This window comes from Battus philenor, unplaced genomic scaffold, assembly GCF_028537555.1.
Source record: "Battus philenor isolate CCGP_79_NKW_IND1 unplaced genomic scaffold, ilBatPhil1.0.hap1 SCAF_22, whole genome shotgun sequence".
In the NCBI taxonomy this organism is placed as follows: domain Eukaryota; kingdom Metazoa; phylum Arthropoda; class Insecta; order Lepidoptera; family Papilionidae; genus Battus; species Battus philenor.
Genome location: NW_027181685.1, coordinates 2,804,075 through 2,820,993, shown reverse-complemented (window position 1 = coordinate 2,820,993; position 16,919 = coordinate 2,804,075). Strand labels below are relative to the sequence as shown.

Here is a 16,919-nt window from a genome sequence, read left to right as displayed (position 1 = left end):
CGGTATAGGCCATGATGATCGGTCTCACGCTGCTCGCATCCAACTACATTCCAAGACTTTAAATTTCGTCTCCTAGCCATCACTCGTAACATTGAAAACCACAAATCAGTACTACAAGTATAAAACACCTTCCGCTGCTATTTATAAAAACAAAGCCTCTTCATTTTTATTTACAATAGTATATACATCCACTATGTATTAATTTAGACATTTATTTACAAAGGTTAGTAAAAATAAACCAATAAACCAAATGTGTGCACACAAATAAAATATATATGACGTCATACCAAGTTAACAGAGAACATTGCAATTGCTACACCGATAACAATGCTCATTATATAAAATATGCAAATATACTAACAACAGACAAAATAAAACAATAAATAATACCCAAAAGAAATTTTCGTATTCCTATTTATTCATCATCATCGTCATTAATCGACTGCTGGATACAATCTTCACCATAAGGACCTTTATTTCTTCTCATCCTTCCAATTCCGATCACTCTGATCAGGTCTTAAGGTCTACTCAAAAGAATGGCACCCTGCACATTTTGTCCCACATTCTTACTGTATTATATATCAGAGAAATAGCGCGTCAAGAGTCACCTCTTATAATTTTCGTAATAAACAAGATTTCCAATACATTGTAATTTCTGAGACACATTGGATTTACAGTACAACCTCATAAGAGATTAAGTCGGTCTGTCGATTAAAACGACTATTTTCTTTGTGCCATTTACCATAATATTCGTCAACTTTCAAGTATTATAAACTTTCATATTTATATATATATATATTGAATATGAGTTAATACATTTTTCGACAACGACCGTGGGAAGTACACAAAATATTAAGTTTATAACTCAACAAAAACCTAAAATGTGATATCATAGGCTTACGTCATTCACTGCCTCGCTAAAATACTCCATTGTAAATTGTTTTTTTTTTCATTCAGAAATATATGCACCCACAATGTTGATTGATGAAACCGTACGATTTGTTTTAAAAGATAAGTTTTGTTTATAACTCAGGTGGCCCGCGCAGGCACTTTCGATTCTGAATGATCGCGATTCAAGTTAGATAGCTTGCTCTACGTGGCGTGGGTACACAACCTACAAGGTGGTCTGAAGACGAAGTCTCTGGATGCAGGCATCGATAGTCTGCTTATCGTGGAGACTTTGGGGGAGACCTATGTCCCGCTGTGAGCGAAATATCTAGCAGTTAAGAGGCAGAAGAAGAAGAAATAGTTTAGTATTTTATTTAATCAACATCATCATTTCCACAGTAGAACGTCGACTGCTATGAATGCGGCCTACATAGTGTCTTCCCATGACTTGAATAACAATCCCCCTATAACAAAATTACAAAAACATGTGGCCGGGTATAACTTAGTAAAATATATTTAATGGAATCAGGCGTTACCTTGCGGAAGTCCATCCTAAGTAAGAAAAGGACCAATATTTAGCCACTTTCACACAGACAACACAGAGTCACTCTCAGAGTGCCGATTAGTGCCAAACACAGAGAGACTCTGTGTTTGGCACTAATCGGTGTAACATAACTCCTGAAGATGCCCCGTGGAGGAGTGAAACACGTGTTGAGGAGTGAAACACGTGTTGAGTAGTTTAACGGTGGCAATTGTGTAATTCACATTGTTTGCCGCATACGCATTTATCAGCGGGCTGGCGGGCGGTGCACTTTGTTGCACGACTACCACTGCATGCGCGGAAGTGGCTAAATATTGGTCCTTTTCTTACTTAGTAAAATATATTTTCACCCATTTTTGATCAATACCGACCCACCCGGCCAGTTTTAACATACACATCACGTTTTATATTGTCTTTCAAAATAAATTTCAATCGTGATAAAAATCTTTAAAACCTTTCAACAATGCCATGTTTTAACAAACCACACAATTAAAAAAATATTATAAGGTCAGTTCAGTAGTATCAAAGTTTATCGCGATCAAACATGTGATAAAGTATATTTTTATGTACATATCGTAGAAACAACGTTAGTAGTGTTTTTAAAATGGTGTTTGCAAATGCGCCGACATCACTAACACAGTTTTGGTGAATATAATAAACTTCCGTTAAGAATAGTTTCGAAGAGTCTTATATTCGATATGTAATGGATTCAGGCGTTATTTTGCGAAAGTCCATCTTAGGTAAGAAAAGGACCAAAATATATCTACTTCCGCACATGCAGTAGTAGTCGTGCAATAAAGTGCACCGCCCGCTAGCCCGCTGATAAATGCCAGTGAGCCACTCACTCTGTTTGGCACTAATCGGTGTAATATGACTCCTGAAGATGTCCCGTGGTGGGGTGAAACACGTGTTTAGTAGTGATTTAGCGGTGGTAGTTGTGTAATTCGCATTGTTTGTCACATACGCATTTATCAACAGACTGGCGGGCGGGTGCATTTTGTTGCACGACTACCACTGCATGTGCGGAAGCGGCTAAATATTGGTCAAGGACCAATAAAAAAGTTCTTACTTAGGATGGACTTCCGCAAGGTAACGACTGATTCCATTAAATAATTGATTAGAAATCTGAATTACGAAAAAGCTCTTTCTAACTATATTATCACCTTATTTATTATTCTTTAAACAATTCATTTTTGGATAGTGCGTGCCATGCATCGATGGACAGCAAATGAGCTATATACTGACCTCTTTAAAACTTTTACACCAATAACCAATCACCCTGTATATCTAAAAAATAAACTATTATACATAAACACTGTCGTAATAATTAACAAAGATGTCTGAAATATTTTTAGATTTCTAAACCATTTGCTTCAATATACCACACGTTAATTGACAGCAAATTAACTATACTTTCACAAATCAACCTATATAAAACTATACTGTTTATTTCTAGGTTAGTTTTTCAAGTGATAATAAACAAAGAGTAGTACTAATATATTCGCGGTAAACTCGATAGAACTGAACTTAATTATATTTTAAACAGAAAGCGGAGACATCCAATTATGTTACGTTTAAAGACGCACCCCCATTGTCAATAACGAAGGCGGCCCCACCCCTGGGTCCTGGGGAGTAAGTAGGTCAACCGCGATGAGTGTAGTCGAAATAATTGGTCGGCGCGCATCAGCTCATTACTCCCGGTACAGTACACGCGCGGATGTTTATACTACAATATATTTTAATATTATTTTTAAGGATTCCTAACATAATTAACGTAACAAAGTAGTTTAAAAAATACCAAACCCCTGTATTATTAGTATCGGCACTAGATGAGGGTCTCCTGGGAGTTTACCAGCTTCACTACTTTTTAAAAAATCTTTACCTAAGCGCTCTCAACGCCCTGTCATGTACTCTCTATACAGCAGTGAAATAAACGATCACAAAAAAACACTGACCTAATTGCAATTTATAAAGACAGGTAACCACAAAATGCGTTGTATTTTTCTAAAAATAAAAATCAGATTAACTACTCAATTAACCTCTATTTTATTTAGCTATATACCAAACAACTATATGAGTTTGTTATTTGCCCGACCGACATTAATCATATCTTTAGGATTCTTCGTCAAAAGATATGCCGATTCCTCATTCATTCTTAGGTTTTAAAATCAAGGGTCTTAAAGTTTGCTCGAAAAAATAATAGGCCACGGTTGCTAACCAACATCCTTCCGTTGCTCTTTATATATGATTATGTATTACTAAATACCGGGTAACATGGCACTGCTGATTAAGTCGTATCACTAAACATACGTCCGTCCTGTCCGTCTCATCGTTGTTTGATGAATGTCACTTATTACTAAATATTTCCAGACAATTTATTGTCATAAATCACTTTCAAAATTCCGCTGGATCATGTGGAAAAAAGATTAAAAATGTGGTGATTAGATCTAACTATGGAAATTTGCAATGCAACTGAGTACCAACCAATATTTAATAGTTTTCAAGCACACACACCGATAGTCATATTAGCATATCTTAACTCGTTTTTGTTGTTGTTGTGTAAATATGGAATATAGAAATAGTACAAATAACAGACTGAGCTAATACACAAGCACACACACACCCGCACACGCACACACGCCCGCACATGCGCACGCACACACACACGCACTCACTCACGCGCGCACACACATACACATAATATAAGAAGCTAAGCTTAGTTTATAGATCAGACTCAAGGTCGCAAGAAGTCGCTGGATTCGCGCAGCGGAACGCTGGTCATTATAGCGGATCTTTGAGAGAGTCCTATGCCTTGCAGGAGATGTCTCTTGACTGACATGAATAAATTAATTGATAGGTGAAGTCAAACCGACGTAGTTCCTCACTTTCGAATGCAGTTAAATTTTTATAAAAGGTAGTTTTATTTTTGTTAAATGGCAACACTAGTCGACCCCGTCACTCTTTTGTGACAACTTCGAGTAAAAGGATTGAGAGTGGTGGGATTGAAACATCGTTTTGATTGTTGACTAGGGAGCTCGGTCACTCGTTCGATAACCATCGAGGTGATAAGTTTTTTAGTGGAAACTATACTAGTTTGCCTATAAGAGTATTAAATGTGAAATAAAGGTATTTACTATACTGCGAATTGGAGTTTTTCTGATAATCCCTCACTTACCAATTACGAACCTTCAGTTTTTATCACGCCAATGTAAACCCAAGTCAACTGTAATTTTTAAATGTCGTAACTCGCTTATAGAACTTATAACTGCAATTGGCAGTTGATTACAACATCCTTTGCGAGCTAAACAAGAAATTTTCTAGAAAACTCAAGCCGACTAACGCTGTCGCTCTCTCGAACGACGCCTAAAACCTGATCGTATAATAAACCTGCTTCCACTTGTACCATTTGTGTATATCAAATATTTATATAATTAAAACACTTTCTCGAATTAGCAGTTACATGCAGTTATATTTTATTATTCAATAAACAAACGCAACTCTACCCGTTTCATTATCGCAATATTTTTTTATTTATATATTTACTCATTATTATACATCGACACGATATAAAAGAAATCACATGAAATTGACAAAATATCTGTGAGCTGTTATGGCCGAAAGTTTCTTGACCAAGAGCTTGTGGTTACGGCGCACCTATGCCCTTCCACTAAGTGGACCTACGACAAAATTTATGTCGATCTCTCTGGATGCACGCAGCCGAAGGTGGCCATCCTGACGACCTTTTGGGAGTGCTGAAGTCTTACATGGGGCGTATATCCTCAGATATAATTATGAGGTAAAACATAAACTCTGCACTTCGAGCGATGTTATCGCAAAAGGCGATTTTTTCTAGGCAATTATTTATAACTAATTTTTAACAAAGATATTCCGTCATATTTTATTTCCAATAAAAACAATGACGTCTCTGCAATAAATATATAAAAGGACTAGATGTAGTTAACTGGAAAAGACTAAATTCGGCATTCTGAAGACTTGCTACCACTAGTCCAGCTGATGTACTCCTATCATCTCCATAATATTATTAAGAATCCAATCTTCATTGTTCGATCTGTAACTAAATTATAAAACTTATTATATTTCGCACTTTAGGAAAATTATAACCATATCTAAGTTTTCTGTATCGGTTATTGACCTCGATTAAATACATTATTCGTTTTATCATTTTTTACGTAAATATAGTATTTAGACGTAACATTTTTAGTCAATAAGTGTGAAACAATTTACCATTACGTATATACCCTTATCATAAGGTGCAAAAACTTCGGTAACCATAAAAAATCATAAACCGAGGGTGAGTAATGAAGAGGAAATTGGTAGGTGTTATTCTAAGTGATCGAAAAACAAGCAGTCGCTACGAAATTCGAACAAACAGTTTGATATTAAAGTGGAGACAGGTCGGCCACAAGGCCAGATAACAAGATTCCTGGTGAAAATTCCTACTGGAATAGAGACAATGGTATGCGAAAATGCCATAAATCTAATGAAGGGTGCCATCGTGAAAGTGGCAGGCGATAACTGGACCCTCCAACTAAATAAATTGAAACACCTTTAGACATGTGATAGGTTCCCATAAGATTTATGTCATTAGTCTAAACTAGAACCTACTATCCATTTAAACCTAGGTCAATTCTGATATTTTCTTAGACATAACCTTTATTGGTTTACACTAACGAAATGCACGTAATAAACCAGGCAGTAATTAAATCAGTCGGGCCACTAAATAAGCACATAGCATTAGAGGTTTATAAGGTTTTTGCTCACACTATAACCAGCATAGCCTACATGTTATTGCCTGCTCATGTAAGTCATAAGTCTCTTTTATGCAACTTAATTAAAGTATAAATAATAACTTAAAAACTATTGACTAAGAATTTAATATTATTATGAGAATCAAATACATGTAACATATAATTATTATGTGAAATTATCAAATATTATAAAACTTTTTTTAAATAAAAACATTTCTTGAGGTAATAATATGCATACATCTTAAGAACACTGAAGGTACAAGAAGAAAACAAAATTGTTTTTTTATTCAGAATATTTCTTATTGAAATATTCTGAACTGCCTTTTAGTGGCAAATTTATTTTCAGGCAATTAGATAGACATCATTACATATTTATTGGAAAAGCATGATAAAATATTCACTAAGTTTTAGGGAGTCTGTGTAAAAGTTTATGCTCAAAATAAATAAAACCTCTTCATATAACATTTTAATTAATCTTTACTGTAGAACCTCTGATTAATTTCCACTATAAAATTAGAAATATTTTAACAAAAACTATGTAACTTTGGGGCTGTAAAGTTTATGGAGTCCACAAGCTGGTAGACGCAAGACTAGTCATCATGGCGATTTTTGGGGGGAGGTCTAGGCCTTGCAAAGGGCATGTATAAGCTGATGAAGATATGATGATGATGTGAAGTAAAACAAATGAAATATCTGATGTCTTAAACTTCAAATAAGTCAATAAACTATAGAAACCCTAGTAAGTTCTAGGCAGAGCTTTAGCTTTTATAACTACACCTACACATTGTTGCACCTAAACGGACCTATGTTGATTCAAATCAATGATAGCAATTCCAGTGATCTATAAGTTTGCCTCTGACACAAGGCCAGATGAATTAGAGTTGTTTAGAGAGGCACAGAATTAATATTGTGAAGGTGAATAGGTATAGTTCACTTGCATTTGTTAACGCTCAATTGTTCTCTAGTCTGCCAATAGCTCACGAAACATTTAAAGGTATATGACTGTATGTTTTTCTAAGAATATAATCACTGCATATAGAATCATACTCAAAAATAGTATATTCAAATCCATATTTACCTAAACATAAAGAGCTTTAATTATTAGTGAGAAATTGAAAAGGAAAAAATCATTTTTATACAACAAAATGCTTATTGACTTGGAATTATAACAAACATGTACTTAAAATTCATAATATATTAACAGACAAGTTTACTTTTCAGCCAGTATTTCAAAATTGGAGTTTTTTTTATCGATTAAAAAGTCTTCAATTGAAAAGCCCATTGCTCATTTGTGGGAAAATGTGTTCACAATTTAAATTCAAACTTTGAGCACTCCTTTTTTAATCAAAAACCACTACCACTACACCAGTGTTACAAATTAGAAATTTCCAATTTCATTTATAATAAAATGAGATACTGGTATAAAGCTATATTTATTATTATAAAGTGTTATTAAATATTTTGCAAATGTTATGCACAGAGTTCTGATATTCAAACGAGATATTTATATTTCACATTTACAAGGAGAATTACAGGCTCATAAAGAGCATTTTCGCCATGAAAATATCCTTGGATGCAAATAGGCCCGTAAGTGGTGGTACCCAATGTATGTATGTAGTACAAACTACACCTGCCTTTGCATAGAAAGAGACTCCTAACTGAATTTATTAATCTACCTATTATAACGCATTATAATGCCTAGGCCTCTAGTCCATGCCTGCTCAGCTTTACCAGGCAGAAATACTAGCCAAGGTAATGGCAGCAAATAAGGTACTAAGAATTTCTGGCTATTATGACCTTCACATTCTTTAGTAGAGACCATAAACCGGCAAGCACAGCTAAGGATGTTGACCAACAAGGTGGACATACAACCTAGTTAAGGTTGTTGGAAGATAGTAAATGGAACGCATAACCAATCTGTCTTATTAGAAATTAAATCTCTAGTTAGGTTTCTTCTCAAACTATAGAAAACTATGATTAAGCAATAATACATTGATACACATAATAAGCTTCACAAAATTTAGTTGGGTAAATATATTTTTGAACAATTTTATTAAAGAAATTTTTTTTGCACATATTATAAATTCCATTTAATAATGAAAACCTCAAATTAATTAAAAATATTTTAATTAAAAATGAACATTAATAGCAAACAATCACAAACGCTGTGAAACCATGAAGCAAATAAAGAGATATGTTAGATAAGTGTTTCAAGGACCTATATATAGCACATCAGTACTGATAGCAACATTTCAATGCCACAGTCAGTGAACTTTGTGACTCATCCAACTTAACCAGGGGTTAACTTAACTGATGGTTGGTTAAAATTGATCAGCTAATAAATTTGAAGAATTTATAAAAAAGAAACAAACTCTTGATTAATTAGTATGTATATATAAATGTAAAAATATATAATATATAAATGTGATTGGTCTAAAATTTGTCTAAAATCCTGAATCTAAGCAAACAAATAAAAAGAAAATCAACCCAATGACCATGATAATTAAGAAAAATTATGATATTACTTTAATGTAAATTTAAATTAATAATCAATTTTTATTATTATTTTACTGCAAATGTTTTGGTATAGATATTCTAATTTAACATAAAAAATGTTTAGTTTTCATTAAAATCCTAATTTAGTAGAATATAAAACATGTTTGAATTAAAAAAAAAAATACTTTTTAAATTTTGATACTCTTTACCGAGGTTTATATATAAGATAATTATAATAACGTTTTTTTTATATAAAAATAAAAACAAATATACATTATTGGAATCTAATAGGAAACGTAATAACTCTGTATAAAAAAACTTACTTTCTTTCTCGTGGTCAAAGCCCACGATGACAAAGTAGTCAACGAGCCTGGACATTGCAATCCTACGGCAGCATCCAAAAACAATCACCGCAAAAACACTTAGTAATTAAATTACACTGAATCAAACACATTTTTTTCTCACATATTAACTGGTCGTTTCTCCAAACGTCCACGCTCACATCACAATTAATCGGCACACACTCTGGAATGTAAACAACACTTTCTTTTATCGCCTCTAAACGAATTCAAGCGACAATTACAAGAATCAAATTCATAGACTCGATCGTAAGGTTATAACTGAAATATCTAACGGACGTAATCGATGAAACCCTATTTGTTTATATAAATTAATACTCTTGTTTGTTTAAAATTTAAAAGCGTAAAATTTTTTAAAATAAATTTCGTATATATCGTTATAAATCGTAATAAATAGACAGAGGCCGTTCCTCGTCATCAGACTTTGCCAAAAACTACAATTCTACTAAATTTACTGTAATTCCATTTATACAGCTACTGTGTTGCCAACCTTAAAGACATTCTAGTTTAATTGTTTTGTCGATATTCATTGTTAACACAATTTTATAAAATGATCATCCATAGTTGACTTTTGCCACATATTTATAACTAAAATTTTTGTACTACTCCTCGGATATCTTCTTCATTTCCTGATGGGCTACGTACGATCACACATTTTGTTTCTATCAAAAAATGAAGTTGTTCTGTACAACATGTATATAGAAAATAGTCTGCAAAATGCATGTGCTACAATATTTTAGCTTTATTTTAGCTTAAACTGAATTAATTAACATCATTTAAGATGTTTAAATACAAATATGGTCCAAATATAAAAAGGAATATTAACTTTTCACTTCGTTTCAAATTACAATTTAAATTTGAAATACAGTGTGCAGTCGAAGTTTGTTTGTTTTTTAATTAATAACAGCTTGATTTTTTCCAGGTACTATTTGAAAAGAGTTACCAGATTGCTTTTTCTTTTGTAGAGTAGCAACATTACTGGACGACTATTAGGCAAAATTCAGAAGTTAACAAGCGATAGAAGAACTGAGTCACCGGTCTCTTTCTATTGCATGGTATTTCGATTAAACAAAATAAAAGAATTGTGTGTTTGTTTGGTATGGATTGAAAGTATATTTAGTCGGATTACATAGAAGTAGATAACACAATGTCATAACATAATATTGATATTTAAATATTAAGGAAAGTAGTTAAACATTGTTGTATTAGTGTTTTCGAAGTGTTATGATGTCTGAGTCGAATAATGATCACGTTCCGGGGTTAAAGCAGAAGAAAGTTTTCAAAATAATTGTTTTAGGCGACTCCGGTGTCGGGAAAACGTGTTTAACTTATCGATTTTGTGAAGGCCAATTTCTTGATAAATCAGAGGCTACGATCGGTGTAGATTTCAGAGAAAGGACTATAAAAATTTGCAATGAAGATATAAAGGTAACATCATTTTAATAGTTCTAAGAGAGATTGAGTTTTTATTGTTGCACTAGATAATCGTTTTGTCTTATATACCCTAAACATTTATTATTTTCAAAACAGCTGAATTTTTTAAATACGACATTCTTCAACCTAAGCTCAATATTATAATACCTGATAAGACTAAGCTTAAACTAAATATTTGTAACGTAAGTAATACGCATTTCCATTTGAAATACTTATTTTTATACTGTCCATAAGCAACCTTTTATTTATTTTATGCGCCTCATATAGATAAATTAGTTACAAGGAGTTTTAAGTAAAATGCAGGCCTTGTGGTATTCGAACATATGTTTATTTAAAAAGTTAACAGCAGTTTGCTATCATGTAATTCAATAGAACAGCATAATAAACATCAATTAAAAAAGACGTCATAAAAAATAAAATGTTAACATTGGTAAACATCATTCATAAAAGACATTCTCTTAAATTATTGTTGTTTCTGTAAAATGCTCAGTAAATGTATACTTTTACTTGTCTTTGCTAAATATATTTGATTTAGAGAATATATCTATATTGCACAAATATGATAATATTTATTGAAAAATATCTGGTTTGATAAATTTTTAGATTACATATTCTTCTCTAATATGAACAATGTCCTATTTCACTTTAAAGGTATAGCTTCTAAATATTTTTTCAAATAAAGTAATCAAGGGTTTAAGGTTTGTAGATATCTGCACTATAATCATTTTTAGAAATATTAATAACATTTATTAATTCAACACTTTTTAATCTATTTTATTTTTGACTCCAACTTTGTCACCATAGCTGTTTTGCAGATATAGTTTTTTTGATTTTGATATACTTTTCTTGTTTTCTTGAAAGTTGTCTGGGAGACCCTTTTTAGGTCACAACTTATAAAATTTGTCTTTTTTTAATATTCATTATATAAATTTACTTATATATTATTATTCACTTGGGACTACTTCTAGCAATCACTTGAAACAGAAAATAGAATCGAATTGAGCTCTATTGTAATGGCATCTTTCAATTTAATGCTATCTGGGTTCCAAACATGACTTGATATGAAAAGAAACTGTGACAAAGTCAAATGAAGTTTTTTCTTTTGTAATTACCTTCATACAAATATCCTTATTAAAGAAGTCGGAGCAATTCACTCCCTTAGTTGTGTACCCCCGAAAAAGATGTATTAATTTTGTTTTTGTTGTACCCTTGAAAACTGTCTTCTTAACATAGCATAAAATAGAAAGCTATATGAAGGTACTGAGGGATGAATTTTAAGAGGAAAGATGGCTACATCCTCTGGGTACATTAACACCCAACTGTAACTGCCAATCCGCCAACTAAACATGGTGATTATGGTATATCCCTCCATTAATAGGTTATGGAAAGTCAGCTGGAAGCCACACTAGATCAATTAGTGTGATCTATCAAAGTGAAGATCTTTGGGGAAGGCCTATGCCTTGCAGTGAACATATCTGCTAACATGATCATAATGATACACCTACCAATTTTTTTGGAAGATTTTAAGTTTTTTAAAGTTTGAGGTTGTATAAGACATATGTAACATAACTGATAACTTGGTGTCATAACATAAATTTCTCATGTTGGTAGGGAAGAGATCAGGTGATATTTGTATGACAATATATTAGCTTCATTACCTTTTCAGCTACAACTTTGGGATACTGCCGGTCAAGAAAGGTTCCGCAAGTCAATGGTGCAACATTATTACAGGAATGTACATGCAGTGGTTATAGTATACGATGTCACTAAACCAGAAACATTTCATGTGAGTAAAATATTTAAATGTATGTAATTGACTTATCTTTTAGTAAGAAATCTACAGGATGACCCATATTTCAATATTATGCAGTAATTACGTGATAGTGCAGGAAGTGGTTAACCCTAAAAAATATCATTTGACAACATTGCATAGTTCATTTTTTTGTAAACTTAAAGTTGGATGAAGTAAATTACATGTTTTGAAAAAGATGCAGACATGGTACATGTTTACAATGATGTTAGTTTCTTAATAAAGTTGTGTGTGGTAAATGACTGTTAAAACCCAAGATGAAAGTTGTTTGAGGTCCTTCCAAGCGGTGAAAATGGTGGCAATGCTGCGAAAATTGGCTGCGATCATTCTTTATATTTTTACCAAGGAAAAATTCATTATCATTTAAGCTATTGGACACTCACTTGAGGACATAGGCTTCCTCTAAATTTGATCCAATTGGAAGCAACCTGCATTCACCATCATCAGCTTTTCATCAACATTAACTTTTTTAAATGCATAAAAGTAACTCCTGTGCCATAACAAAGCAAAAAAGTCAAAATTAACTCGCTTTATTTATTGCTACAACCACTAGTAGCTTTATTATTAAAGATCATGTTTCATCTCCAATAGGCGAGTATATTAGATAAAGTATGCAATATGGACACTTATGTATGGCACTAACCTATCAAAAGAAATCTGGTTGTATAGGCATATGCATCACCAATTCTCTGGCTGGCATGGTGTATATACACTCACTTTAAAAGGAGGCTCTAGTCCTTATAGTGAGAATATTAATCATCATCATCCTTTTAGCTGTAACATGGCTATTGGTGATCATATACCTCCTCCAGAGTACTTGTATACGAGATATTTTTTACTACAGTATTCATGTTTGCTTTTATGGTAAAAAGAACAAAGTAAAAAAGAATAGTTTGTTGCTTGACTGGCCAGTTCTCATCAAAATATTGCAAAATTTAAAAAAAAAATCTATTGTGTATGTATTTGTGACAGTCGATAGCGAGTTGGATGCAAGAGGTGGAATCCCACGGATTATCTGGAGCACCACGCGTGCTCGTGGGCAACAAATGCGACTGCGGCACTCCTGAGTCGCGTCTGGCTACGGCGTACGCTCAGCGACTTGCTGACAAACATGGCATGCCTGTAAGTATTTACTTTATTTATTTTATACATTTATTATCTGTGACTCTGTGTTTGGCACTAATCGGTGTAACATAACTTCTGAAGATGCCCCGTGGAGGGGTGAAACACGTGTTGAGTAATTTGGCGGTGGCGGTTGTGTGATTCGCATTGTTTGCCGCATACGCATTTATTAGCGAGCTGGCGGGCGGTGCACTTTGTTGCACGACTACCACTGCATATACGGAAGTGGCTAAATATTGGTCCTTTTCTTACTTAGGATGGACTTCAAGGTAACGCCTGATCCTATTAAACATTTATTATCATTATCTTTCAGAACGCATGCCGACATAAGACGAGCTAAGTCACTGCCTATTTTCAAGAATAATGGTTAAGAACTATTTACTAGATCTATGATTATCTATCTGTTAATTCATTTCTTTTTCTTTCTCTGTTTCTGAGGCAAGTGCGATCGAAATCAGTTAGATGTTTCTATTTATTATTGTATTATATTTATAATATGATTTATAATATATACCATATTTATTATAATTATATATGTTATATACATATGTATGTATATCTATGTATGTTTATGTTCGTTTGTTTGTAAATATGTATTTTTTGTACACGTAAACTACACATTATTAGTACTTTCACCTTTTCCATACTATGGTTATCTGTAAGAGATTGCCTTGTGTGATAAGACCGCCCATTGTAATTTTTTGTATATTATCGTGGAATTTGTTAAATGTATCCTAACGTGTACAATAAAGAATATTAAATAAATAAATAAATTATTATTATTTTAGTCGATAGTTGCCAATGCAAACCATGGGACACCCTCAAAGATCACCACTAAGTCCCGCCTTGTCGTGCCCGCATCCAGGGACTTCCTGCGGCCGTAGCCATGACGTCAATTCAGCATGCCTATCCACGTCTCGTCTATCGACTCGTAGTTGCCATTTGGGAAACTATGGTCAAAGTGGCAAATGGTTCCACAAGCAATTTTGGTGACCTAGATTTTTCTATGGAAGTCTTCTGATTCGATTTTGCAGCGAAGCTCTGTACATAACCTTGGTCCTAATCCTGTTCTAGCCTAACCTTCATAGCTCCGAGCTTGAGCCTTTTTATAAGTGCCAATGTAAGCGACCACGATTTAGATAAGTCAACACCGGCAATATATATTAACACACTGGTAATAGATCTTCATCTTGGGGCATTATGGTAGTTTAGACGAGACTATGTTTGGGAGTTTCCTGATTACTGTCTATCCGAGTTTAATTAAATATTGAATACTCAATATTATAGTCTCAATGAGCGAGGAGCTTATTACATATGTAAGTAGTGTAGTTTTTTTGTATCTTAGAGCAGCCTGAAATATGAAGATAAAAAATGATTACTTATTTGTAATATATTAGAACATAAAAAAAATCGATTATTTTTTTAAAAATAGTGTTCGCTTCCAACCGCTCCCGTTTGAATTCTCGGGGAGAACCCTAAGGTCCAGCACTTTCGGTATCTAAAATAATTATGATGATTATGAATATGAATTTTGTAAATTATTGATGTATAAAAAATTATGTAAATTTTAGTTTTTGTTTTTAATTTGGCAGTTATTCGAGACATCAGCACTCCTGGATAGCGAGTGTGACAACGTGGAGTCCATATTCATGACCCTGGCACACAAGCTGTACTCCAGGCAGCCGCTTCGGGTCCTCAAAGTAGAGGTAAGCTAACAAACAGTTGGTATTCACAGATTTATTTGATTTAAGGAGTTTAAATTGGTGATTTTTCAGTTTTTTCACTGTTACATATTTTACACTGTTACGGTTTTTCTGTAAAATATGTCTATAGAAACGACATTACTTTTCGGTCCCTCTATTATAGGATTATTGGGAAAACACTTGCTTCTGTGATACAGTGAGTACTAGTTCAGAAACCCGAGTCATATATATTTTGTATTGACATTTACACAAATAAAGATTGTTTATTTACAGGGTGAGCCGGGGTATGGAGTTGTTACACTGCCAAGACAGCGACGGGTTCCCCACTCAAGCGGAACAGACAACTGTCTCTGCAGCTAGAACTGATAGATATATAAATTAAGAGGCTTTTTTAGACAATCAACTGAATATACCAACCATGACTATGTCCCACTGTGGGATAAAATTAATATATGGTCACTCAAATGAAGCTATGATCATGGTTTTTGTATAAAAATTAGTTTATGAATAAATATATTGTTAAATATTTTTAATAAAAAAAGCAGAAAAATGTTAAGAAAAAAATTAAAAGGGTATACCGTAATCCCTCCAAACGGTAGATAAGTTATATGAAAAAGTGTTGTAAATTCTCTTAAAACGCATTTATAACTCCGTATAACGCGTTTTGTACTAATCATAATTAAATTTTCATTTTAATTAGGTTTTAAATCAAATCAGGAACTTAAAATGAAAAACATTTATTTTCACATAAACACGATATTCAGACGTACGCAAAATCAATTATAAATAGATAAATAACACTAGTGTAGAATGAAATCCTCGCGTTATAGGAAAGTTGCACTTGTTATACGAGGGATATGAAATCGAAGAATGTAACGCTTTATAAAATAATTGTTTTAGGAGGGATTATTGCAATTAACTTGAGTTTTATAGTAAATGAAAGTGCCAAAAAATAGGTTTCGCTTATGATTTCTCTATAACATATAAATTTCTGTATATTTTTATAAAATTTTAACTATTCCATTTGATAATTATTTCAATGGTTTTTGGCTATAAGTGATCCAAAGCATGCAAAAAATATTAAGGCAGCTTCTAAATTCGGATATTAAAAAATTAAATTATGAATTCTTTGTGATTAATTTTAGTAATTTTATTTATTTATTAAACTCTATTGTTAGTCTGTGGTTATAAATATCGACATGTTTTAAATAAAGAGACTATTTTATAAGTCTACTGGCGCAAAAGTAAGCATATGTAATTTAAGTGCTACCAAAAACGCTGTACCGCGCCTTAGGTGTGTGCGTAGTAAGACGGAGGGTGGTATCGGTTGCTCTGTTCCGTAAGTTCGCCATCAATGCTCTCTGAAGAGCTCTTTTTTCTTCGTGGCCCCACTTCGACTCTTTTTCCCTAGGAGTGGTACAGCGGTTTCGGTAGCTCTATAGATGCCTCATTCCTCCATTCACATTCCAAGATTTTTAACTGCAACAGCTATTTCCACAATTAACCGACTTTAATATGCATCTGAATATTCAATCTGTAATAACATAATTTATTTTTGATTTTATGAAGGTATTAGTTTTATTACAATAACTGAACATACAACCATCAGTAATTACTGACAGGTTTGCAAAATAATTTATAGATTATGAAATATTAAAAAATACAAAAAATTAGTCTTTGACAATTATAAATAAAATCGGTAAAAGATAAGAATGAGTTATGGCAACACTAGAGTTCGTGGCTGCGTTCAAATTAAAGAGCTTATCGGCCATCCTCACACAATTGTAAATATAAGAC

The 16,919-nt window shown here is 33.0% G+C and overlaps 2 protein-coding genes across 2 annotated transcripts in view; one reads left to right on the top strand and one right to left on the bottom strand.

The window, feature by feature from the left end:
• Positions 1 to 9,461, bottom strand: part of Sbf (SET domain binding factor) — a 113,550-nt gene extending 104,089 nt beyond the window's left edge. The window contains exon 1 of the mRNA XM_068767134.1: positions 9,018 to 9,461. Coding sequence (XP_068623235.1) covers positions 9,018 to 9,072 — 55 coding nt within the window. The 5' untranslated portion in view covers positions 9,073 to 9,461. The remainder of the gene's footprint in view (positions 1 to 9,017) is intronic.
• Positions 9,462 to 10,173: 712 nt separating this feature from the next.
• On the top strand, positions 10,174 to 15,735 carry LOC137923850 (putative Ras-related protein Rab-33). Its single transcript, XM_068767133.1, has 5 exons — positions 10,174 to 10,481; positions 12,154 to 12,273; positions 13,270 to 13,419; positions 15,012 to 15,125; positions 15,396 to 15,735. Exons 1-5 carry the CDS (start codon positions 10,278 to 10,280, stop codon positions 15,480 to 15,482), a joined length of 675 nt encoding a protein of 224 aa, XP_068623234.1. The 5' UTR covers positions 10,174 to 10,277; the 3' UTR covers positions 15,483 to 15,735.
• Positions 15,736 to 16,919: the final 1,184 nt, after the last annotated feature.